The sequence below is a fragment of the Alosa alosa genome, chromosome 5 (assembly GCF_017589495.1).
Source record: "Alosa alosa isolate M-15738 ecotype Scorff River chromosome 5, AALO_Geno_1.1, whole genome shotgun sequence".
In the NCBI taxonomy this organism is placed as follows: Eukaryota; Metazoa; Chordata; class Actinopteri; order Clupeiformes; family Clupeidae; genus Alosa; species Alosa alosa.
In genome coordinates, this window is record NC_063193.1 from 7,494,365 (window position 1) to 7,522,171 (window position 27,807).

General features: G+C 41.3%; 1 protein-coding gene across 2 annotated transcripts; it reads left to right on the top strand.

The window, feature by feature from the left end:
• The first annotated feature begins 400 nt into the window (after positions 1-400).
• Positions 401-27,791, top strand: LOC125294519 (apoptosis-inducing factor 3). Of its 2 annotated transcripts, none has more exons than XM_048243346.1 (20): positions 401-881; positions 7,031-7,245; positions 11,820-12,036; positions 12,444-12,553; positions 17,167-17,276; positions 17,383-17,427; positions 17,640-17,736; positions 18,979-19,091; positions 19,748-19,834; positions 20,405-20,496; positions 22,117-22,247; positions 23,105-23,220; positions 23,339-23,410; positions 25,200-25,263; positions 25,559-25,635; positions 25,922-26,039; positions 26,235-26,333; positions 26,666-26,741; positions 26,958-27,062; positions 27,552-27,791. In XM_048243346.1, the coding sequence occupies exons 2-20, from the start codon at positions 7,215-7,217 to the stop codon at positions 27,592-27,594; spliced, it is 1,803 nt and encodes a 600-aa protein (XP_048099303.1). In that variant the 5' UTR covers positions 401-881; positions 7,031-7,214; the 3' UTR covers positions 27,595-27,791. The 2 variants fall into 2 exon arrangements, with proteins under 2 accessions (XP_048099303.1, XP_048099304.1); XM_048243347.1 differs by having other exon boundaries at positions 11,823-12,036.
• The last annotated feature ends 16 nt before the right edge of the window (positions 27,792-27,807 follow it).

The window sequence follows — 27,807 nt, forward strand, 5'->3', positions numbered from 1 at the left end:
CTCTCTGAGGTCAAACCTGAGGACCGGTTACTGTGGGCAGACTGCTTACTGACCAACAGACTTGTGGGTGATCAGACCGCAGGATGGGACAAGACACTCATTTAGGGTGACACACACAGACAGCTGAGAAAACGAAGGGGTACAGCACTGCTTTTCAGGGATTGAAACAAACTCGGAGAAAGGGAGAGGGGGATAAAAGTAGTGTAGAAACAATGTGAGATCTAAACTGTGAGAAAAAAAAGTGAAGGAGTTGCGTTTGTGTGTGTGTGTGTGGGGGGAAACAGGGAGAGAGGTGAGAGAAAGATAAAGAGAGAGAGAGAGAAAGGAGAGGGGAGGGGAAAGTGGGGCGCTCTGTGAATTCATGCTGTGTTAGCATCCCCTAAGCAACTCCATCAATACTGCATACAGCTGAGAAACTGGCAAGGATCCCTGGTGCTGCATTGGCAGCCTACGATAGCGGGAGGCAGAGAGAGTGGAGGAGAGAGAGAGAGAGAGGGATAGAGAGAGAGAGGAAGAGGGAGCTTACAGTATTGCCACTGAGTGCTGCTTGCTGCTGCTGCTGTGCTGTGCGCTGCACTGAGGAGCTTTCTCACTGGGACTCAGCCCCGTGTGTGGAACTACTGCATCCGCTGCAGTCAGGGAGAAACAGACAGGGGAGGGAAAGGAGGAAAAAAGAGTGAGTGAGAAAGAGGAAGAACACAGAGAGCAGGAGGAAGACGTGGGTCGTGGGAGTAGTCTGTGGGAAGGAGCCAGTTCTGCCGGGGGCAGGGATTGTTTCTTGAGGGGGGATCTGTGCTAGTATGTTAGCGCACTCTGCAGGGTTGGCTAAACACCGGGGACTGTAACAGCACCTCAGTGCACCTGCTTCAGACAGGCTTCGGGTGAGTACCTCTCTCTTCTCTCTCCCTTCTCTCTCTTTCTCTCTCTCTCTTCTTTCAGTTTCTTTTGGTGTGGAGGGGATTATGATGATGAATAATTTAAAATGCTTGCTCATAAACTTGCTGGGTGGTGTTTAGTTGAGTTGTCAGGAGCTGTAATTGCTGTGTCTGTGGTATGCGGTGTTAGACATCCCACACTGGTCTGTCAAGGAAGTTGCCTTGGTACATAGCTGAGTTGGGAAGTGACATTTAGAATAAAGTTAATGGGACATATCAAGACAAATGACACAAATTGCTTTGTTTTCATACATTTACTTACAAATTAACAAAACTGCATTTTAACAAACAAAAAAAAAAAAAACTTTTTTGCATTGAACACATGTATGCAAACACACACACACACAGAGAGAGAGAGAGAGAAGGTTTTGCCATTTGCAATTGAAAGGTTTAAATAGGTGTACATAGAACAAGGAAAACAGTGCTATCCATCTTCATCAGAATGGGCAAGCAATGAATCCACACTCTTTCTATTATTGACTAATAGAGGTCAGAGTCATTACCTGACATGATGTCATTCATTTGCCGCTCATACTTGCTCCTGTTGATTGTAAATGTTGTGAGTTAAGCTTGATAATTTATGTGTGTGGCACTGATCTGGATGCCTCTAGGCATTGCCAGCAGTTACCAGTGGACTACAGCAACAATGTCTACATGGCTTGAAATACACTGCATTAGAAGCAATTTTGTAGTGTTGGACATTTTTTCTTAAAATACACAGCACAATGCAAGCAGATGATGATTGTGATTTGCTGTTCTCTCTTTACTTTGAGGTCATGGTGTATGCTCACTGGTCTTAGGTGTTAACCATATATGATCTTCGTAGTCGTTTAATATATAGATGGATCACCACACTTGCTTGTGGCCTCCCGTACCCACGACTCCACCACCAATTAGCCAGTGAATTCAATAACAAGCTCAACCACATGAACTTTAGTGCCCTTAGCACGATGGAAAAACAGCTTGTGACTCCATCCATTCCCTTCAGAAATGAAATTCCCCTCTCAGAGCTGCTGATCTGAAGCTGACAATAATGGTTCCTCACCTATGCACAGTTCTTAGTTAGGTTAAGTGAGGTTATGGTGTAAAAGTGTGATTGACGCAAGTTCACATTTGAGACCTAATGTATTCACTGATCATGTGAAGTTGGGAATGTTGGGGATTGTGGCTTAGTGAAACTAAAACAATGAGAGGTCCTCTGCAGTCTGGCATTACTTTGGGAGAACATGCAACCAAGCATGTAGACATGTAGACAAGTAACCCTAGTACAATAACCAGGCCAAATTGTTTCTTTCTATTCTGGAGTGTATAGTGCGGAAATCTGATTAGCTGTAATCCAATGTTTATTGTGCATTTGCAATGGAAGGCTGACAATATAAAAACAAGTCAGTCCAAAGCCTCTTTCCATGCTGTGAATTACAACCTGGTATGATTTTTCACTTTGCCTATTCAAAATCCTCTGTGTGTTTGGCTAAAGTATGAATTTCTGAGTGAAATAATTGAACAATAATTGCTCAATAATATGAACAATAATTGCTCAATAATATGAACAATTAGCTACCTCTATAGATTATGTTGGCACAGCAATAAAGGGACATCCACAGCTGCTTTTTGGAAAAGATACTGCCAGCAGTTTTAGTGAACTTAAAAAATAAAAGCCCTGGTCAACTTTTCAAGAAAACAATGTGAACACAGCCTTAAGCAGTTCCCTTCATACGACACTCTGCCAAGAAATATCTGAGAGTTGTGGAGGTTTGACAACAAGAGAGGTGTACTGCTGGAGTCAGTACCTCGGGGTAAACCACATGTTGTGCAAACAGTTATGGGATGACAATTCAACAAACATGAAGAAAGAGATGCAGTTAAGAAGACGTGGGGGACACAACAGGGGGGGCGTGGCTTTAGGTTGGGTGACAATAGGGGATGAATTGTGTGGGGGGTGAGGGTGAGTGTAGAGCATTTACCTCTTGGGAATGTCTCCCCTTATCACATCTGGATCAAAGCAGTTGGCCTAATATTTAACCAGCGTCTCGTTCAGGTGTCGGAAGATCGAGATAGGCCAACACATTACGCTAACACAGTTCAGTGGTTGGAACCATTGAGGCTTTGGGATTTGCTTCTCCCTTAGGGCATAGATCATTGTGTGCCATTCAGGTAACCCCAACCCCCCCCCCCACCTTTGTGTGATATCTGTTTCTACGTGTACCATACAGCAGACATTGCTGAAAGAGGGCAGCTTTGGTCAGTTATCTCTTAGTAGCTCTGTTAGCCACCCTTATCTTGACCTCTGCACGTGTTTAGCAACAATCCTTAGCATGTCCCAATTACCAAGCATGTCATTATCTCTATCTGCTGTTCAACAAAGCACTAACCTGTGCATAGCCACTTGTTTCCTGGGTCCAAAGTCCATGCTTATACAGTACAAAGATGAGGCTGCAATTCTCTTTTGGTCCTTGTCTCATATGACACAGTGCTTCGGCTCTGCTCTGAGTGTAATGACATTTTGCTCCTCTACTTGTCACACAGAAATGGGATGAGGAAAGGAGATATGTGGGCTTCCCTACGTACATCAGCACATTATATAGATTAGGTCATAGGGAGGTTGTTTGTGCATATCTACCTAAATTAGCCTGGAATTTGTAACAGCTCCAAATGTAAAACATTCACTGTTAATCCTTGAAAAGACCTCACACTGCGTCTTCTTCTTATCCTGTTTTTGACCAATGCCAGGTGTTGTCTGAACACTTGCTTTGCCTCTTATCCCCCTCAGCAGCCATTGAGCTCTGTTTCCTACCTACCACTCAGTTTCAAATCCAGAGACCACATCAGTCTGCTTCACATTCATGGTTAATTCCTCAGTGTACATTCCGGTAAACTGCAGTACATTTGCGGGAAAGTTAGCGAGGCTGACGGCTTGTTTGCTTGAAAGGGTATTAGCCCAGCTTGGGGACGGGCCCAACAGGGAGAGTCTGGGGGTAGGGGTTAGCCTGGTGTTTGTGTGTTGGTATGTTGTGAAGACTAAATCTGCTTAGCCTACTTTGAGTTGGAGTAAAATATCTTTAGCTTGCTAGCACCCCAGGAAGACCATCCAATATGGTATTCAGTGAAAAGTGTAATGATTAAAAGTGGTACTATCGAGGGAATAGAAGGCTCACGGTGCTTCTATTGTACATTTTTCAGTGACACTAGAGCCTTGTAGCTACTGTAATGTTTCATTGTACCCAATAAGGTAAATCAGACCTTAGCGCAGCAGGAAAAGGATGCAGGCACAGAGCTGCAGTTGCTATGGAGATGTTATGAATTGTGCACGAAAGACTGGGATGCCCTTCTTTTTGCCAAGGGTAGAGTCTTTTTTGTTCTAATGTTTGTTGGAACATGTCGGAATGCATTCTATTTTATTTATTATTCCATCAAATACACTCAACCTTGTTGGGCTGTTTATACAAATGATGCACTATTTGGTCAGAAAGTGTAAGATACATTTTTTCAGAAATAAAATGATTTTGATTTCAATGGCAAAATAATAACTAGCAGTATGCTTGTTAGATGTTAACATGTGTCCAGAAGGTGACCAGTGAGAAGAGCATTAGACATGACCAGCAGCACAGAGAGCGCCTAATTTGACAGATGGGGCAGGATTCTTCATGGTTTTGTTTAGTCCAAGAGCACATTGTTGACCACTCCTTCATTGAGCCCGGTTCTTGTGTTTCTCTCTCTCTCTCTCTCTCTCTCTCTCTCTCTCTCTCTCTCTCTCTCTTTTTTCTCTTCTCTTTCACTTCAGGAGAACTCTGGTGTGATCAGAATATTAATGGACCTTTTGTGTCCTGTCTTAGCCAAAAGAAGTTGCCTGACAAATCAAACACTTGCACTTAATGTGGTACACCTACTGGACTGTCAGTGTTTGGTTCCATTTTGTTCGTTCCCATTCGTGTCTGTCATGAAATATCAGAGCAGTGGCATTCTGATGCGAAATACCTTAGCAGCCACTAAAAGGTTTCTTAGCATGGCTATGGAGATTTCTTTTCCACGTTTCTGTAACGTGGGTGAACTTTTCAGGGGAATTGTGGAAGCCTGGTGTCAGGAAGTTAATGGGTGTCTTAATGATGTTAATATGTAACTGCTATTCAGCTGCCGCATGGAAAAAACACAGCCTATTAGCATTGTTGTTCTCACTCAAAGAGATGTATACATGCACACAAACACATAAACACATGCAAACACAAAGAGGGGCACTTACAGTACGATACCAACATAGCTCACACACACACACACACACACACACACACACACACAGATACACACTGACATGTGAAAAGGCATTTTTCACCCAGTAGGACATCAGGCCTGCTAGGTCTGTCCAGGACTCCCTGAGTCACTCTGACACATTGCTTCCCGGAAATGGTTGCTAAGATATTGGGATACAAGGGGATACAATTCTGGCACACGACTGTGGATTTCTTTCTTCAGTCCCATTACCAGGACACCTTATTTACCCCCTCGCCCACCCCCTGTCTACCTCATCCCTTGTGTAGCCCCTGTGATGTGTACTTCTTTGACCATCAGCAGCCTGTGGGGTTTAGGCATTCAAATGAGGTTCAAATGAGGACCCAGATGAACTAACTAACTTCAAAAGTTGTCACCAAGGAAAAGGGGAAAACGGCAATGTTCTACTGTGGTAAAAGAAGCCTTGTCAAGGCTATTGAAATGGTTGCAGTGCTGAGTCTGAGGTCTCCCCTGAAATCCACCGGCCTGTCAGCTCTGTCTCCTCCAGTCCCCCTGACGCAGCTCTAACTTGATGGGATTAAGTCCTTGATATGAAACAGAGCAACGAGGCTGCCAGTGTCGTCCCAGCCGATGTCATTATAAGCGTGTGATTTCCAGCAACACTTATGCTGATACAAGCCCTTTTTAGGACCCTGCGTGGTGTATTTGGGAGACATTGTGTGGTATAGAGGAGGCCTTCAGGGGCTAATATTCGCTGCAGATTATCCAGATACAGGGTTACATTGCTGTGCTTAATTTCACAAATTTGCAATGGGTCTGCATTTTTTTTGAATGGCTATCCTCAGTTAGATCTCTGTGTGAACTGACTCGCTCTTTCTCCTGGTGTCTCTCTGCACATATAGACTACTCTCAGTACTATGCATTCATTATTCATTAGCAGAAAATATCTCCATGGCAGAGCATGTCTTTTCACTCGCACTGAAACTCGAATCGGCTTGACATCATAATTCCTTTTTTCACATTCATATACCAACCGCCACCTTTGGTCTGCCACTTCCAGTACGATGGATCAGCCGGTTAAAAAGTCACAAGGGTGCCATGATACACATCTCCAGCACAGTTCTGGGTGTCAGAGCGGACTCCAGTCCAGAGTAGATTTCGATGGCTGCCTGTTGGGAAATACTGACCTTGTGACATGTTTCAGCAGAATGTCAGTCATACTAAGGTGTTGTATCCCACCCCAGGGGAAAGAGCACTGCGTCAATATTTACAGTCAGATGCATCACGTTTTTGTATTATGTATGCACAACAGAAGAAGATTGCTCACAATCAAGGGTCTTTTGTTCTAAGTGTTTAAACACAAACATTTAAGACTCATGACACTAGATCTCTGCTGTTGCTATACAAGTAAGAAATGTGTTATTAACATGCCCCTGGGCTTTACTATTGTAGCGATGAATGAATAAATAAATAGATAAAAGTCATAGTTCTCTGGCTGCTGCTTTGTTGACAGGACTGCTGTTGCATTCTGTGGGTGAATGTAAACATCTTTTTTTCCTCTGATGGTGTTTACCTAAACAGAGTGGTGTGAGTGGAGTTCAAATAAAAACAAACATGTTCTACGCTGCATTTACTCTCCACAATAAAACACACACACATCCACAAACAAGTCTGTTGTTATCTTATCTACATTTGTATATGATCTGTTTGCATTATCATTTAGTGGTAGTTGCACTTCATGAGCGAGCAATTCTGTGAGAGCTGTAGCTTCCCTCTTTCCCTGGTGTGCAGATGAGCACTCGGCAGAGGGCCAGCGTTGCGTGGCCCATTCGGCTGTCACAACAGTTTGTCTGTTGTCTGTTCCCCTGCAGGCGATGCGGAGCGACTGATGCCTGCAATGGCAGACCTGGACCTGCAGGCCCTGATACCACCACCCCTCCAGCTCTCCAGCCAGCGCCAACACCAACACCCCCAGGCCCAGGGGCCCAACCCGAGCATCTGACCCAGCCCGACCTTCTCCTCTGGCCTTCCTCCTGGCTTCACTCTGGGCCCACCATGGGAGGATGCCTCTCCAAACCCAAACCAGGTGACCCTCCAGCACCCTCACACACCCTCACCCACACACACCCATGACCCCCCACACACACACACACACCTCCAGAAACCTACCCCCTTTTCAAATCCTGTAATAATTGGCACTTGTTTGGCCCAAACTATATATAGGTCACAGAAATGACTTGCCTGACAGCCTTTTGTAGCATGGGCGTTTGGTGAGGGAGGAATTTTAATGCTCTCTAGTGCAACTGCATTCAAGAGGATTACATGGTTAACATATGAGTATGGTTTCAGATATTGCACAATGCAATTGCTGTTGCTCCTTTGATGGCTGAGAAGAAAGGGGGCCAGTGGCGGTCAGTCGTGCAGGCGGGCAGGCCTAGAGCTGGGCTGCTCAATGCAGAGGCTGTTCTGCTATGGCTGTTGGTGTGGGCTTTTGGAGAGCAGAACAGTGGCATAGCAGTCTTGTCACACAGTGGGAGTGGGATGGGATCTTTTCCTTTTTAAGACCAGTGGCTGTGCTGTTCTGTGCTGCGCAGTGCGTTTTTGATTTTTGCCAAAAAGGCTCTTAAGAGACATACACTGTGAGAAGCCAGCGGTGGAGAGTTGTGATGTTAGTCAAAGTGGATCGGGGGAAAATGATGTATGCCACACTGTTTAGTTTTACCTCACTACATATAGACACCCATGATCACACAGGGGAGATGTGAACATGTTTGTGTAGTTGTTCAACCTGTAAATTGCAGAGGTTACCTGTCAACCATAATTACACCCCACCACAGTGAGTTATGTGGACCACAGGGGCATTCAACTTTGACATGTTTAAAAAAAAAAGTGCTCTATAGTGAGGTATGTGGACCACAGGGGCATTCAACTTTGACATGTTAAAAAAAGTGCTCTATAGTGAGGTATATGGACCACAGGGGCCTTTCTGAAGAGAAAATGCCACAACACACAGCAGGGTCCAAAATATGAGGTTGGACAATTACAGTTGATTTGTAAGCATATGCTAAATATGCTACAGCTGTCACAGTTCACAAATTCCTAAATAGTGTTTGTGTATGAGGACGTCCTAATCGCTACAGGTCATCCACTAAACCACAAGAGGTGCAAATTAGCAAGGATGTAGATATTCGGGATGCAACTGACATTGTTTGTTTGAGGGCAATTCCACGCAAAACTGTCACATCCATAACGCCAACACAATGCCATGGTATTTAGTTGGCGTTATGGACGTGACAGTTTTGCGTGGAATTGCCCTTGACAGTTGACCCTTAACTTCCCCCTAGACTATAACAGCGATGACAGCATGCGTGGCAACACGGTGGCCTGTCAGTCCTGATACAGTGCTCGTACCTTCTTACATAACAACCAAGCCTCAGCGTGACTCTGACATTTAGCATGGCAATTTGCTGTTATGAACTGCTAGAATGGGAGCTATCCTATTTGTGTTTTGCTCATTTTTAGGGTGTAATTTAGCAACTTGATGTTTTGTACATGTTCTGTGTGACAGCTCTGCTGTAATGCACTGCTGGAACCTGTCATGTTGTTTTTGTTGTGGCATAGTCTTGAGGCCTGAGTTTGCACACATTTTAGGACCATATATTAACTAGCCTATAGCAATGTCATGATCATTCTCTTATACATAGGGTTTACATTGCAATAATAGCAAGGATATAGAGCTGATTATTGGCATGAATTGACATGATGGATTTTTGAGCCAATGTTAAACTATTTTGGTGCATTATTTTAAAACAATTGCATTTAGTTCAAAATAAAAGGCAACTAGAGATTAACTTCAATGTTTTACTTTGATAAAAGTAAGTGATTCTATATAAGTGAATATACTGATTAATATATTCTATCTAGGATGTTTATTGATCCAGTCACACAAATTGGTAAACTGGACATTTAGATTGCATTGGATATAAAATATTTCATTAAAAATGGAAGGTAGAGTATTTTGAGTGATTTAGTCTATTTATTATTTCACAAGTAAAACAAATAATATCTGAATTGTGTGCTATTAACTGAATACAAATATGATTAATGAAGTGAATGGTGTTGGTGAATAATGGTTGTGAGTGTGAATGGTGAATAAGGTTGTGAGTGTGATATGCTTACTGCTGCCAGATGATTGTTTTGTGAAGCATGCCTAATAGAAACTGCTATAATTACAGGGAAACACTAATGAGTCTAGTTCACCTCCTGTGTCGGTAGACAGAGATTATAATCTGAGAACTGTATCCCGTGGTAGCAATCCACTTCCCTAAATAAACTCACCGGTTCTAAAGCAGACTGGAAAATACTGTAGTTAATAAGCTCTCAAAATGCTGTTTGTTCAAATCCAGAGTGTATTATTGGTTTGTGTCGTCTAGCAAGTAAGTAAAAAGAGATTGAGATCTGTGAGGCTGTGGGACTGCTGTCTGGCGAAACAGGATTTGAGAATTGATTTGAGATCAATGAACTCATAAATAAATATCAATGTTTCTGAGATTGGTTGTGAGATGCCAACATTGTTGTCACCCTGTCTTTTCTGGAAACGATTTTGGCACAGACTTGGAAACTGTCGTGTCTACGTTTTGCAGTGGATACTTCTCTTCTTAGACACCCACACCCCCTAAACCCCCCACACACACACACACACACACACACACATACACATACACACACACACACACACACACACCCTAACCCACACCCCTGTACCAAATGTTAGTCCAGTCAAACACAGATCTACCATTGGGCCCTGGATGGCGCGTTTTCTTTCCTGTTTCCTTGCCTGCATCTACAGTCACTTATGATTTTCCATTCATTTTAATTAAGAGTCGCACAGCAGGCTGAAATTCCAGCCAGATTAAGTCGTAAGAAGCGGACGGTCAGCACATTTTTCCGGCTGAGGAGAGTTCTCCTCTCCTGGCTTCCGAGTGAAAAAATGGTTACACAACCACTTTTTCAGATGATCAAAATCCTGCAAGAGACGAGCGTGGCAAAGAAAAGAGCAAAAGAACAGGACAACGGTCCCGCAAAAATGTTCCACAAATGAGGACACAGAAAGGCTTTGTCTTGGGTCTCTGTAATAGCCTTCTCTTGATCCATGTTTTCAAATGGGTATTTTACGGCACTCATTTCTAAACCCTGACCGACTCAAAGAACGAGATTGTTCAGTTCAGGCAGTTCTCTGTAGCAGTCCTGCTTTTGACTGTTAATGGACCCTCAACCACACCAAATGAATGAGTACTAATAGCCTGATGTATTATTTATCCTGTGTTGTGCATCTAATTCATCAAGTGGATGGCACGACAATGCTCTCACATGGATAAATGTCATACATAAGTGTTGATTGAACACATTGTATTGGATGTTGTGTAACAAATTAATAATGCTTCTGTTGGAGGGGCCAATATTGGCACATGCTCCATATGTATGAGCCTGTCTCGGCTATCTCTTGTTGGCTTGACTTCAATGATTAATTGGATTGATCTTCCAGTCAGGAAACATGCAGACTCTCAGGAAGTACATTTTATGTGATGGACATACAATATTAATGTCATTCTTCTTATTATTATTATTATATCTAACAGATTAATTTAATATAATTTTACGACAATGAATTTTGCATATAACATCATTCTTGCTTGGTCAAGTGTACATAACCGCTTCATGATGGCAACATTGCTAGATGTTTCAAAATGTAGCAAGTAACATGACATGTAGATGGTACTTGCTTGGCAAGAAGCCTTTTATGCATATTATAGGGCCATGTGACAGATCTCAATCAGGATATAACCGTATTGGAGGAATGTCATGATAGCCCAAAGTAGAAAGTCATGTGCTTCTTAATGTTTGTGTAAAGTATGGAAAGAGAGAAGAAGGGAAGACTTGAATTCTTAAAAACCTCTTAAAACTAATTAACTCATATGAAAGCTTGATATTTAATGTTGCAAAACACAACGCTGATGGGTGTAAGCTTGAAATGCCAGCATATGTCATCAGTGAAAAACAACACACTCAGTTTTCAGTGGGAACTATTGCTTCCTTAAACACTATTCCTCCCAAAACTAAGCCATATTGTCTGTGGCTGATGGTCAGATGCATTATCTCTATTGTTTTATTCCAGTAAAGATTTAAACTAGACATGGCTGTCATATCTAGTTCTTGGTATTTCTTTCTTCGTGAGATTGCCTGATGGCCTTGGCCTGTCTCACCAGGAAATTAGACTTAACACAACACTGACAGCCTATAACCCCAACTCAAAACATGCTGAATATTTCATCATTGAAACATCAAAACCTTTCCCAGCATTTCAAATAACCTTGCACCTTCCCAGAATTGATGAAAGGGTAGGGGATACTGCTGGGAAAGGTGTACATACACACACACACACAAACACACACACACACACACACACATAAGCATATGTATACATACATATTGTATATGTGTTCAGTTTTTACACAGATAGATTACAATTCCCAAAGATCTTCAAACTTATTTAGAGACGGTAAGACAGGAAAGATAAATAACAAATGCAAACCAACCAGCCTGCAAACAAACAGTCCATTGAGGGAAGGTGTGTGTTGTGTCCCTTACCTTTGCCTGCAGTAGAGGTCAAGGTGGAGCTCACCCTGCTGGACAAAGAGAAAGAGGCCGACGTGATGTCTCCCAACGGGAAGGCCAGCCCCTTCTCCGACTGCCGACCCAACGGCGCCCTGGGTCACTGCTCCGATGAGGACGCAGCGGCCACCTACAGGACCTCCCACAAGCCCCGGGACTACGTGGAGGCTGCCGTGTGTCATGTGAAGGACCTAGAGAATGGACAGTAAGGCCTGTGGCGTGTGGTGCCATACATGAGTATTGTGTTGCCGGATGTCATTAAGCAAATGCATACACAGATGCATAAGAATTAATTTGGTGTGTTGTTATCCAAAATGATTATTTTATTAACTATTTACCAAACTGTTTCTACTGTGGGAGAAAGTATGAACAAATTAACCAACTTTTTTAATTGTTTGAAATAGTTTAGAATTCAGTAATTTTTTACTTGTTCAGATGAGCTGCCTACCAGTAATTTTTATACATTTTATTCATATTGCACATAGCAGTCACGACGTCACTAAATATTTGGTAATGGACATTATACAACATTATTCTGAACAGCCTAGAGGACGCCATCTTGATTAATTCTGTGATCCACAACTAATATTTAAGGTCTTGACACTTCCACAGGATGCGAGAGGTAGACCTGGGGACAGGCAGGGCTTTGCTCATCAAGGAGCACGGAGAGTTCTCTGCCATTGCACACAAATGCCCACACTATGGGGCACCATTGGTCAAAGGTGAGGAGCTCTGTCCTGTTAGCCAGATGGTGTTACACAGCTCATTAGGGACTTTACTTCTGTGGGAGTCACCTTTGTAGTGTATTATGTAAGCCATTTTCTCTCCCAGCTCCAAGACATACAGTACAGTGTTTAACATTCAGTTGCGTTATGGCATATTGTATTATTTACAGTGGCGGACAGAGTACAACTCTTCATTACTTGAGTAAAAGTACAGATACGCTTTGCTAAATTTTACTCAAGTACAAGTAAAAGTATAACAGTCAGATGTCTACTTAAGTAAAAGTACTGAAGTACTTGTTTTTAAAAGTACTTGAGTATCAAGAGTACAAGAGTAGCCTACATTTTCTAAATATTGCATTGCTACTGCCACAGTGCTTACATTTATGTACAGAAACGTCCTACATGGAGTTATGAAAAATGTTAATGTTAATACCTTGGAGAATGTAAAATGAATTGGAAGTAAAATCAAGTCATTTTCATCTTTTTACCATGTTGCCAGGGATGGGCAGTATTTCTAATACATGTATTTAAAATACGTATTTCAAATACAAAATACTATTTTGTAATTGAAACACTTGAAGCAACTTATTTAGGGTTTCCGAGATTTTTCTTTTTTCCTTTTTTTTAGAAGTAGTAACGGGTACTCACGGTTATGCATAGAAATGTAGTCGAGTAAAGAGTACAATATCTCAAATGTACTTGAGTAAAGTCATGAGTACTCCCCAAAAATGATACTCAAGTAAAGTACAGATCCCTCAAAGTTGTACTCAAGTACTGTACTCAAGTAAATGTACTCTGTTACTGTCCGGCTCTGATTATTTGTATTATTTATTTTTACTTAGCAGACATTTTAGCAAAGAGCAAATACATGCATTACATACATTTACATTTGTATTACATACATTTACATTTATTTACATTTATTAATTTATTTAGTGTATCTGCATAATGAAGTACAGTCCAGAGGTGTGGACTCGAGTCACATGACGAGTCAGACTCGAGTCATGATTTTCATGACTTCAGACTCGACTTGACAAAATTAGAAATGACTTGTAACTCGACTCAACTTTAGCCTCAAGTTCATCGTTAATGTTACACCTGCATTGCAACGTTATTTTGCATGGAATGCAGGTCTCTTATCTATTGTGAGAAGGGATGAACATCACTGAACATGCTACCATTTTCCGTCTGACTTGGATCATGTGATATTGTGATGGATCCTCTGATCCCTTTGATGTGGTTCGATGGGTTCGATATAGCCTAAACAATTTAATTTGCTCCACGGAGCTAACCGAAACGATCAACAAATCATCATCAATGACTGATGGCATTTCAAGCTTACACCCATCAGCGTTGTGTTTTGCAACATTAAATATCAAGCTTTCATTTGCGGTTTTCTATCGCTCATTTGCACGTCAGTGGGGGCCGTATATTCTGTACTGGAGCATGTGCTTGCTGCTGAGGTCTCACGCACAGAGGTTAGAAGGAGGATGGCTTTGCATTTTCTACCAAAATACTTTAAAGGTGTGTATTTTTGTAGTTTAAAAATACTGCCAAATATTCTTGGTAAAACCAATAGCAGAGGTGAACAAAGTAGCCTACAATTCCTTTACTTAAGTGAAAGTACAGATACACCTTGTCAAATATTACTAATAAAAAAAATTGAGTTGAAGTAGAGAACTATACTGTTTTTAAACATATGCAAATATCAAAAGCACAACCATTTTTCCTTTTTATTGTAGCCTAATATTTTTTATACACAATAATAAGATGTAAATCCTTTGGATGGTCACTAGGTCTACAGGTCATTCACATGAGTGCATTCACACTGATAATTTTGACAACAAAGTGCGCTGCAAGTAGGCTATACGGATGGTGCACTCATAATGGTAAACAAGTTGAGCGTGGAGCGCTGGACACTCTTCACCCTCAATGATCGCATGACCATGATGATAGAACACTTTGTTTAATTACTAATGGTCTAAAAAATTAGCCTGCATCGGTCCTCTTTCTTCAAATCCCCATGCGGCACTGTTATTATAGTAGGCCTATTGGTATAACAAATGACTAGACAGTTTTATATTGTAAAAAAGGGGCGGGGGCATTTACGTTCAGTTGTGAAGACCATTACTCTACATAGCCTACATAACATGTGTTGCTGGCTGCACTGCATTCTAAGCCATTCTAACATTTTGAATAACAAAACAGCTATGGGGTGTGTAACATAGAATGGCTTAGAATGCAGTGCAGTCAGCAACATATTTGGGGACATTGAGCACAAGGCTCCAGGCATCTTGAGGGAGAATGCACTGTAGGCTTAGTTCTTGACTTGTTAGGGACCAGTTGCTGAGATAGTTTCGATCGTCAAAAGGTCAGAATCGCCAAGCATCTTGTAGGGGCTGTTTTTTAAGAATAGCCTAGAGATTGTCTGTGCTGTGGCAAGTGAGACAAGGTAGGCTCACTGGCGCCTTAATGCAGGGGCTTACCTGGGCTTCAGCCCAGGGGCCTCGACCAATGAGGGGCCTCCTAATAATAATAATGATAATCAATAATATTAAACGGCCGTGTCCGTATTTGCGGCGTCAGTCATAGCCTACTCTGGAGCTAACCTAATTGAGCACATCGCACTGCTCTACAATGACATCCATGCAGAGGCCCCCTTTGTCTTCTCTTCTAAAGTGTAACAAAATGTAACAAAACTTAATAAATTCCAACGGGTGTGTAGAGGAGCTAGAGGAGAGGCTGAAACTGACTGACAAACTTACGAACTCTGGAGATAACTGGGTAGGCTAGGACTGAAGCAACATAAACGAATGACGTGGATTCCTGTAACTGTCCATGAAAACAGCAGGTAAATATCGTAGCAAATAGCCTGGCAATGAAAGGGCTTTAAAAGGATGTATCACTTGTCTCACTGGAGTGAACGCAGAACATGGGCTGTTGCGCAAAGAAATTAATTAGTGATCAGCATCTCCGTTCACCAAAAGCTAAGTTTGTGCTAACCCATTCGCACAAATAATAGCCTATGTTATGCTTTCTCCATTGTTAACGTGAGATTTGTCTCCATGTAGGGTAGTATAGTGATAATGCATAGGGTAGCCAATGTTCACGTCACATGAGCCAGCTGCTTGTTCTGTAGGCTAAAAGTATTTATGTCCCTTCCAAGCTGCGTTAAAGGGAAACTTGGCAGGATTTCCCCCTCTGCTGGAGAAATTGTGCATTATGCTATTTCAAACTGTGGAAAAAGGTAAAGATAAAGCACATGGATTTGTTTACAAGCTAGCAAAGCGGTTAGCATAAGTTCGGCAGACAATGTGGATGTTACAAGGTAAGAAACACGATTTAAAACGAGTTTCTTGTTTCTCACTTCTCTTTCCGGGACGGTAGTCTCAATGTTGCAAGGTTGGTGTTCCGCCTGAGGACGCTAGGGGCAGCGGGAAAAGTCACCATTTTCACCGGAACAGGTCATTTAACCATCCAAATGATTTCTAAACGGGTTTATTACGTTGAAATAGTTGCCAAGTTCCCCTTTAAAATGGTGTGTTAAGTGGACAGAATTTCAAAGAACCTCCTGGGGAACACCCCGACACGACAAATACATGCACTTTTGAAAAGCTTGAAACGTCCATGTAGCCTAACGCATCTTTTAACTTAGCCAGCCAGTGTTGTAAGAGTTCAACGCTTGTTTTCGTGCAGTAGGCTAGCCTTTTTGATAAGCGATGTCAGGGGTAGGCTGACGTGATTAAGAAGAGCTTTCTGTTGCTGTTTATGTAAAGGTTTTACATAGGCTCAATAATGATAGGCTACACTGCATGTTATAGGCTAAATTAACCAAAAGCGCACGTTATGTAAATAGGCGGGTCAGATCGCAGGCCGGGTATCATTTAATCATGATTATGGGGCTTAAAAACAATTCGCCAGGGGCCTCAGGTGGTATTAAGGCGCCCCTGGGTAGGCTATGTGTTGCGTGATATCTCTGCACCCACTTCGCCCCAATATACTGTAGTCTCAAGTCAATATATCTGCCTAAATCGCCTCGTCTTCTTAATCTGCATTGCCAGTTGTAGCCTACTCGTTGTGAAAACCAGGCCACAAGTAATTAGGGATTTTTTTTATTGGTTCACTTTGCTGACACTCACTAACAATGCAATGAGAGATTCCATTCACTAAGCTATAAGACAATGCATGTAAGGAGACAAAAATGCTTTTGCTCACCTATCTAACTCTAGGGGAGACGGTGAATAGACTAACCCAATTCCACACCATATACATATCACATACTTAGGCTATCACATACATATTCCATACCACGTACATATCGCATACATACTGTATCACATACATATTCCATACCACATACATATCGCATACATACCACACATGAAAGTTTCGTGTACTAATGATCTCTAGGTACACAAAAATAACATAACAAAATAAAGACAACATAAGTAGGCTATGTGATACATATTGTTACATAGGTTGTTACACTGTACTTCATTATGTAGATACACTGGAAGAGCATCTACGTTCCAGTAGTCCTGCTAAATGTGTTCTAAGTTGTTAACTCTACAAGGGACCAGTCTCACCACAAGTGTTACTATTTCCTCCAGGTGTCCTATCCAAAGGGCACGTTCGGTGTCCGTGGCACGGTGCGTGTTTCAACATCGCCACGGGGGACATTGAGGACTTCCCGGGCCTTGACAGCTTACCCACCTTTCAGGTGACACTCCTCTGTTTCCATGTCTCCCCCTGAAGTGTGTGTGCAGTCCTCTCAGTACTGGGGAACTAAAGATAGCTCCGTGCCCTTGTCTCTCTGTTTGGTTCAGGTCAGAGTTGAAAAGGACAGGGTGATCATTCGAGCAAACAAGCAGGTAACACATTCTTCTTCTGTGCTAGCAGTATTGTGTGTTAAGTTAGTGTAAGGCTGTAAGCTACCTTCAGTCACTTGAATTTCCCCTTGGGGATCAATAAAGTATCTATCTATCTATCTATCTATCTATCTATCTATCTATCTATCTATCTATCTAGTCAGAGGGTTTTGTAGAGTTGTCTCATTAACTTTGTGTGAACACTCCCTGCCCAGGCTCTTCAGACACAAAGGCGGACAAAGGCCATGTCAAAATGTTCAGCTGTCATCAACTCGAACACAGGCTTCAGCCATGTTCTTATCATTGGAGCAGGTGAGAGGTCTTTGAGAAGTATATGTCCACAACATAAATGGGCCACAACTGGTGTGTGGTCTTAATCCCCCCCACCCGCCATATAATTACATTAAATCAACCTGAATGCAACTCAAACCGTGAATATTAATAAGACAAAATAATACCTTAAAAACACCAAATGTATTATGCGTCCTCAGGATGGCAGCCCTGAGTCCATGTACCACACACACACACACACAGACACACAAGCACAGACACACACACACAGGTATGCACACACACAGACACACAGGTATGCACACACACACACACACACACACAGTAGACATGTAGGCATATGTATGTACGCACGCACATGCACACACACACGCACACACACACACACATAAACACACACACACACACACACACACACATAAATACACACAAACACACAAACACAGATACGCACACACGCACACACCCACACACATAAACACATACACACACATTGTCTTGTCTTTACCGTGGGATAGTGAGAAACGTAATTTCGATCTCTTTGTATGTCTGGGCATGTGAAGAAATTGACAATAAAGCAGACTTTGACTTTGACTTTGACACATACAGTAAGCAAACACACACACACACACACACACACACACACACACACACACACACACACACACACACACACACACAAAAGTAAACGCACATAAGCACACACTCATTTACATACACAAAGGTTGCAAGAATAGTAGGAGATGGAGACAAATTGGCAAGCGTGATTTATTTTTGCGGAGAGAATGTGCAGGACTGAGTGGCGGTCATATTTATACTTTGCGGTACATTTAGTTTGAACACTGAACTGTAGGCTAAACATTTGCCAATAAGCCTAGGTTCGGTTGTGTGACATTTCAGGCCACTCATGTCATTTAGTAGGTGAAATAAATCAGCTGATATAAGTTTAAAATTGCTATTTGGTTAGCATTAGCATTAACCACTTTCTTGTGATGGTGTGTGAGTCTACGCAACAGTCTCTGCATTTAATGGTGTACACTTTGGTCTCTGCTATTCCTTCTCCATTCTGTTCAGTCCTAGACAAACCCTCTCCGTGTTCTGTCAATCATCTTGACTCTCAGACTGATTTAAGACATGAGAGGTATAACCATTATGACTGAGCTCAGCTCGCCTGGTTGTATTGGCCAATGAGAGGAGAGCTTATGTATCAATCCTATGCGACTGTCAGCTCCAACAGCGTGCTTCCCTCTCCCCCATTCACAGGCCCAACTGGACTGGTCTGTGCTGAGACATTACGACAGGAGGGCTTCACCGATCGCATCGTCATGTGCACAGTGGACAAGCACCTGCCCTATGACAGACCAAAACTGAGTAAGGTTTGTACAAACATTTACCACTCACTTGAGGGACAACAGAAGTTCTATTGCAGTCTGGAGGATACTCAAAGTTGCTACTGTACATGTGTGGTGCAGTGACCAATATCCAACTTGATTCATAGAACCAGAGCATATTTATGGCCTGTGCTGGGAAACGGTGGCAATTAAACAACATGAAGAACCAATCCAATAATACCACTAATCAATCCCATCTTATTTATGAAATGAACTATTCAAACATAAAAGGGCCCATTTTCCTATACGTTTCCTAATACTAGACTAGAAACGTTTTTTCAATGGAAATGTCCATTGAAGATCTCTTTTAGTCCATGACTAGTCCTAATCAGTGTGGGGAAACTGGCCCATAGAGTTGATGCCCAACAGGATACATATCTGATCTGATTCAATTTCAGCTTGGCATCAGAGCAGTGACTCAACTCATTGGGCAAAATCTGGCTTGGCAAAATTCACTTTGCCTGGGCTAATTCAATACATTATGAAATAATAAATGAACATATCACATATACAAGGGATCTAAAGTGACACCATAAGTTAAAAACAGGATGGTTTTGACACATAAGCCGAGCAGTTTTTTATTTATTTATTAGTCAGAAGTCATTAGCTCTATTTGATGCTTATAACATGCCTGTTCCCAGTCCCTGGAGAGCACGGCAGAACAGCTCAGGCTCCGCTCCACTGAGTTCCTGCAGACCCATGATATTGAGTTGCTCACAGAGAAGGAGGTAAGTCCCCAAACATCATCTATGTATCTCATATAGTTGCATACATCAATCATTTGCTGAGATCTTACATGTGAGATGGCGTGTTGATATTATAACCCCTTGATATATCCCAAAGGATCATTGTGCATCCTGTATTGACATGCACAGTATATATACATACTGACCAATGGATATGATCAGTATCAGTATTTTTTACTTCCAAAGACCTGAGGCCTACATCACTTATCTAGAGATATTAATATTACCGGTACTTTAGGCCTCCAGACTTACATCAGCAAAAATCAATGATTTTGTAACTGAAAATATCTGCTGGTATTACTTATGCCCACCTCATCTAACATTAAATAATATGCCTTCAGCGTATGAGGGCTAACACGCGCAGATTAAGAGCTATTATTGATCGCCCAGAGTAGACTGTTTTTTATTATTATTATTTATTATTTATTATTTATTATTATTATTATTATTATTATTATTATTATTATTATTATTTATTAAGGAACTCTGATATCACTCTCCTCTACTTTTCAACGTTCATCTCATGGCATGTTTGTTGTTTGGACATCTCAGGTTGTGTCTGTGGATGTGAAGATGAAGACTGTGACTTTTCAAGATGGCTTCAAGATGGAGTACAGAAAGCTGCTTATTGCTACAGGAAGCAAGTAAGGGTCTCCAGAGGACTTCTGACTTCCTGTTCCATTAGCCATCTCAGGGTACATTGTACTGGTCTAGATAATCTACTGACCAGTTTGGATATAATATTGAAAATCAGTATTTGGATGTACTGTATTCTGTAACAACACGTACTTCCAACACATTAATGTAGTAAGTATTGGAAAGGTATTTTTTAAAGAACGAGGAGTTTCTGAAGTTTATTATGTTTCATTCTGACATATTCAGGAATATCTAATTGAGTACTTAAATATAGTACGAGAATAAGAGGCTGATTACTCCTTTTATTGTGTCAGATGAGCATATATTAGCATGTTATGCTAATATACTAGTCTGCAGATAGTCATGGGATAATATGATTATGTAGGACTGGGAAAGTTCAGGGTTGTTTTCCAGATTTTATGTCATGGGCCAGGTGTCTGGTGTGACTGGTATTGCATTGATCCAAAATAATATTTTTGTTAGTGAAGGGAAGTTTGCTCAGAGTTTGATTAATTGGGTCGAGATATCTTTGGAGTCTTTCTCTATCTTTTAACACTTCCAAAGGTCTTTCATTTCTCTCTCTTCCTGCACACACTCTCCTCTAATGAGGTGGCTATGCATTGTCCTCTAAGTCATAGTGGGCCACAGCTAGAGAGCTTTATTACAGTCATTGACTTGATTCCTCGGCTCCGCGATCATCATTTCAGAAGTCTAATTGGCTCAGTGAACAGGATTTGGACAGCTTATACAACTCTTACCAGTTTTCTCATTTTAGGATGTTGCCTTCTCTGGTGATCTGCGCATACATCTTGTTTCCTCACAGCCAATGTTTTTGTGAAACTCTAGAAGTAATAGCAGCTCTGTTTATGGTCTTTCTGTATTTTAGGAACTTTGTAGTAGCCTATGTCTCTGTTTAACCCCCAAATCCAGTTGCATCATCTACTCAAGTTCAGCAGGGCCCTTTTCGCTCATATCTCCAAATCCTGTCCAGTTTGTGTTGTTAGAACAGAATGAATGCTCTATGATGTTAGTATGCTCTTCTTTATGTGTAGTTTGATATCATGCTCTTCTCATGTGCATGAGGGACTCCCTTCTCTCAAACTACTGTATGTCTCCTGGTTTCCTATTCTGTATCCATGTCAACAATGTGCCTTTGTCCTCCAATAATGGCAAACTATATATAAAAAAACACCCCTGCTCATACTGGTAACTTTTCCCACCTAGTAGGTCTTAGATTATAATAATATCCACCCATGTTGGTCTCCTTCTGTGGTTTTCTGCTTTAGGCGGTCAGTGTTGTCCATCTCGTCTTGTCCTTCGGTCTTTTTCCTGCTGCTTTTCAATTTGTCGATTTTTCAGTCTGCTATAGAGTAGGCCTAGTCATGTTTGTTGTTTATTCAGAGAATGAGATGATGAATTACTCCAAAGGCATATCTAGACAACATGATATGCTGGCTAACGTGCCATTTTTCCATGCACCTATCTTGATTTTCTTGGTCCTTGTTTTGAACAGGAGTTGGATCAATTGATAAACTCCTGACCACCACTGTACCGATGTCTCCTTGCTTCCTCATCCTACTCTGCATCTGTCAACAATCCCATTTCATTTGCTATTATGTTCTGTAAAGGGCCAAGCCACTAAACTACAAAGGAAAGGAAGTAGAGAATGTGTTCCACCTCCGGAGCCCAGAGGATGCGAACCACATAGCTCGGCTAGCCAGCAATAAAAACGCTGTCATCGTGGGAACATCCTTCGTAGGTCAGTGTTATGAGCTCGATGGTGTTTTAAGCTCCCCTCGTCAACTTCAAGGTAGCGCTGCGACCGTCAACTTCAAGGCACCTAACCTTAACCTTGAACCTAACCCTAACCCTTGCCTAACCCTAGTGCCTTCCATGCAGCACTGCCTGGAAGACGATCTTGGGGGCTTAAAACACCAATCACCGTGTTATGATGACTGAATGTGATATTATATGAGGGAGTTATTCTAATATTTTATGTGCATAAACATGACACATAATACATAAATTATTTTGGAAGAAATTCCTTATTATGTTGGATAATTTAACTATCGGCACATATTATATGCCCAAGCTAACATGCAGGTAAGACTCCTCTAACATGCAGGTTGCACTCCTCTGTATACTGCTCCCTTATGGACTAAGTTTAAAAAGGCAAGCATGCAGAACCTTAAGGTTGCTTATAATGACTGTATGAGGATACTGCTCAACAAACCCAGGTGCTCTAGTGCAAGTGACCTGTTTTATAATGCAGGGGTCAGCACCTTCCAGGCATTATTGAGGAGTCTGATCTACAAATTCATATGTCGCCTGAACGTCTCCCAGAACAGCATTGTTATGCTGTTGGCAAATCCTAGGTTTAGTGCCATACGATACCAATCATCACTATGGAAACATTGGTATAAGTATCTTTTATAGAAATGCAGTATTGTTTTTTATTTTTATTTCTCTGTATATGTATATCCTTGCCTTTTTAATGTAAGTTGTATGTCTTGTCTGTGTCTTCTGAATGGACCTTGAGTCTGGCAATAAAGTTGTTGATGATGATATCTATCTATGATTTACATGATAACTGTGTGATATTGTGGTGTGATGTAGGTATGGAAGTGGCTGCAGCCCTCACAGACAAGGCCCATTCAGTGTCAATCATTGGAATAGAAGCAGTCCCCTTCCGGAAGGCTCTTGGAGAGAAAGTGGGCAAGGCCATGATGAAGGTATAGCTTTAATATAAATAGACAACCATCTAAAGTCGATTTTCTGAAGGTGTCTCAAACACTCTGCCCTGAGAGATGCCATTTTTTAACACCCCTTCTTTAATTCCTCTTTCTGCAGCTCTTTGAGACCAACAGGGTCAAGTTCTACATGTTGAATGAGGTGTCAGAGATGCGTGGCCATCATGGACAGGTACCCATAAAGTGAGAGACCCGGCTTGGTATTAGGAAGCCTGAACCTATAACAAAGGGGGCGATTTACTACATTATTTGACTGTTAATATCCAACTACCAAGAACCCTTGCTAAGGTCTGTAAAATACCTTCCGGACAATTAGCAGCAGTAAAAGAACCATTCAGCTCTTAAATAAAATGTGGGAAATTCTAACATACAAGCTACAGTACCCTCCAGAATTATTGGCACCCCATGCTAAAGTTGACTAAAATCTGGTATAAAAATAATCTGTTGGTGATTTATTGTAATCTCACAATGAAAACAAATAGGAAAAATCCAACCCTGAAGGGAGGCAAAAAAAAATTTCAGAAAAAGGAAAATATCATAAAGAAATAAATATTTTTAACAAAAACATGTTGCTCACAATTATTGACACCCCATAGAGTTGGAGAATATAAAAGCAAGAAATTTAAGACTGTTGGCCTTTACAAAATCTCCCCAGATCGTCCAGATTCCTAGGTCCACACATGTGCATTCTCCTCTTAGACTTACCCCACTGTTTTTTCTATGGAGTTTAAATCAGGGGACTGAGATGGCCGAAGCTTCAGTAAACCATATTTGTTTTGATCTGGACATTTGTTGTGGTTCATTGACCTGATATATGATCCAATCATGACCAACGTTTAGTATCTTGGCAGAGCGCAATTTTCATGTCATCTGACAATAGACCACACAACTCCTGCCATTTACATTGGTAATTAAATGACTTGACAGGCGTTTACCTAGCATGCCCTCTAAATAAGCTATTAGCAGTGAGGTCACTTTTGAAGATTGTTTGGGGGGCTTAGTGACCCCAAGATGACACCTTTATCTGTAACTCTCTGTCTGTAACTATGGAATCTTACAATCTTCCATACTGTACGTGGGGGCGAGATAACCATGGGTCTTTGTCCAAGCATGTTTGTTACATTTCCAGTTGATTAGAACCTTTTAATCATTGTTTTAACTGTAAATATGGGCATTTTCAACAAAGTACCTAGTTTTTATAGACATTCACTGACTTACAGATGTCAGCACACTTTCTTTTTATTTAAATTTAGTGTATTCTCTTGTCTTTCTGATGCTGAAAAATGACAAGAGGATTTAGCTTCTGTGTCACTTTATTTTCATACCTTAGTGAAAAACAAAGTAATGAACTACCTCTGAAAGTTCACAGACAATCTGATTAACTTAACAAAGTTAAAATTATATAGGGAAATGATTCTGTTAGGTTTTGTATGTAAGATTTTCTAGGGGTGCCAATAATTGTGAGCAACGTGTTTTCGTTAAAAATATTCTTTATTAGATTTTTCTTTTTTCTCAGAATACATTTTTTTCCCTTCATGGGTGGATTTTTCCTTGTTGTTTTCATTGTGAGAGTACAATGAATCATCAAAAGATTATCTTTTATGTCTGTTTTTAGTCAACATTACCAAAGGTGCCAATAATTCTGGAGGGTACTGTACAGTATATAGAACTTTTTCTAAAACGGCTTGCCCTGGTGTAGCCACCATCCAGCGACCTACACGATCCCTGATTGAGAATTTAAGCCCAGACACTTTTGTATTGATAGTACTACAATGTGTAGCCTGGAGTTATTTGGCAAAACTGAATTCCTTAAAAAATATGTAAATGATTCACTGGAGACCAGGGCGCCTCCAGCTGCTGTAGGCAGAATATAACATATACTTAGTCTATTTGCATTTCATGTTGATTTTGATACACATTTGTGTGTGTTTGTGTGTATGTTTATGTGTTTTCTCACGCAGTTAAAAGAAGTTGTCCTCAAAAGTGGCAAGGTCTTAAGAGCTGATGTGTGTGTCATTGGTGCCGGTGAGCTCAACAGCTAATTTACTATTTACCCTTTCAATATGTTCCTAGAGAGTTTCCGGTTGAAATGTTCAAAACCAACGCAGATACTTGAAATGAAAATTAATCTGACTTTAGCGTAATGCTCTACAAAATGTTGACTTTAAAACCTGTTTTTTTTTTTGCTTGTCCCCAAGTTACTATTAGCTCAATGTTGTTTTCTGTGTCACCGGAAATTTCTTAGGAATGCACCTGTTTGTTTATGCAGTTGAAAGGGTCTATATGAACTGTTATAAAACGTTGTCACATATCGTCACAGGTTCTGGTCCAGCCACAGCGTTCCTGAAACAAAGTGGTGTGCACATGGACTCAAAGGGCTTTATCCCTGTCAACAAGGTACTGAAGATCCACTCAGTAATGCCACACCAAACACTTTTATCTAGCTTTTCACAGAATTTAATGCTTTTCATACTCATGTTAAAGTCAGGTCAAGTCACTTTATTTACATACATAGCACATTTAAAACAACAGGAGTTGACCCAAAGTGCTTTACAGTTGAGGCATTAAGAATTGACAATACAGGAATGCATTTGAGGAGCAATCAAGTGGATCGGGTAATCAAGTGCTACACCTTAATTTCATCTGTGATCACACTGTGCATGTGATTGTGTTTCTTCTACAGACGCTACAAACCAACGTGGAAGGAGTGTTTGCGGGGGGAGACGTGGTCACTTTCCCTCTCTCCCTGCGCAATAACAAGAAGGTGAACATCCCTCGCTGGCAAATGGCCCATGTACATGGTGAGTCCTGATTATCAATAACTCAATATCTTAGCTTGGTTATCTAAGATATTGAGTGCTGTCTTTTTGCATGGGGGGGGGGGGTCTGAAAAATACATAAATGGTCAATAAATTGTCACTCTGTATTGCACACTCCCTCTGTGCTTTCTTATGGTAAATGAAAAAATGCTAAATGACGTAAATGCTTCTCAAAAGGGCGGGTGGCAGCTCTCAACATGATAGGAAGACCCACAGAGGTGAAGACAGTGCCTTACTTTTGGACTGCCATGTTTGGGAAGAGCATACGCTATGCAGGTAAAGCTGTTGGCCTAACACAAATAGCATGTCCACTATTTCTATATTCTTCAGACAGCTATGCTGTGCAGGAACATGGTGTGCAATATTTTCTTTTTTACAATAAAATGGACTGCTCATAAGCCAGTCTGAATTTAATTGTGCTAAGAAGACAAATTAATTCATGCTGACAGCCATTTTCTGTTCACAGGAAAGGGAGCTAATTTAGTATTTTAGTGTGGTCCATGGTGCAACATGTGTGCAATTCAAAGCTATAGCTAAAAATATCTTTGAACAGAGCACGAGGCACAAATATGTTCATAATTTCAAGTCTCCTCTCATTTGTTGTCAAGGATACGGAGATGGGTTTGATGATGTTGTCATCCAGGGAGATTTGGACGACCTGAGATTTGTTGCATTTTACACAAAGTGAGTCCTCATTTCAAAGCACATGAGTATGTTTCTGTGGACATATATGCTCTAGGTATTTTACATCTCTTCTGTATCGTTTATTCACACCAAATTAATGTAATCTTTGACATCTCAGTGTCATTCTTCAATGCCAGCTCATATTCAGAGGAAGCAATTAATAACACTGTAGTCTATGAGGAAGTAAGAGCTGCTGGCCCATGTTTCTGCTTGCAGGAGTGAAGAGGTGGTGGCTGTGGCAAGCATGAACTATGACCCCATTGTGTCGCGAGTGGCCGAGGTGTTTGGCACGGGAAAGACGATTAAGAAACGTGACGTGGAGTAAGTGACATTCCTTTACATAAACGTGGTCCCACGGCAGGGACAAGAGAGACAATGAATGTTTTATGTTTGGAATGGTTTCCCCACACACAACATTGAACAGTGTGACTGAATGTTGCAAACACGACACGCAGCAGGAGCTATATGTGGACTTATCTTCCGAACTGGAGATGTATTTTAAGAGAACTTAATGACTCATATCAGAGAAACCATTGTCTTTTTAACCAAATACAGAAAATAAATTTGGTTACTATTGCATCATTTTACAATTTTTTTTGTAGCTTACTTTTGTACTTACTAATGAGGACCAAATATACCATTTGTCATGTCACAGTCACAATCCTCTTTGACTCAACACAGAGATTGTAGTCCACCTCTACCCCTAACATCTTTTGCATACAAAATAGCCACCTTTTGACATAATACTTTCCAGGCTATTATCCTACATACTGCGTCATATTTATGTCTATCACCATTTCTCTATTTCAGAACAGGGGACATGTCTTGGTTAATCGACAAAGGCTCACAGTGAAGTTCTCATTGCCTTTAAAAACACAAGGCTACCAGTGACAGCTGAAAAGTTCAAGGGTGTGGGAAGACTGGGGGGGTACCCAAGAGACACTCGAGGTGCCTAATGAACAAGAGGCTTGGCTGGAGGCAGAGGAGAGCGGATAGCGGAGTGTCGGTGTGCTCCAGCCCAGGGACGTCATCTCAATGAGGGCCCCTCTCCCCCCCACACACACAC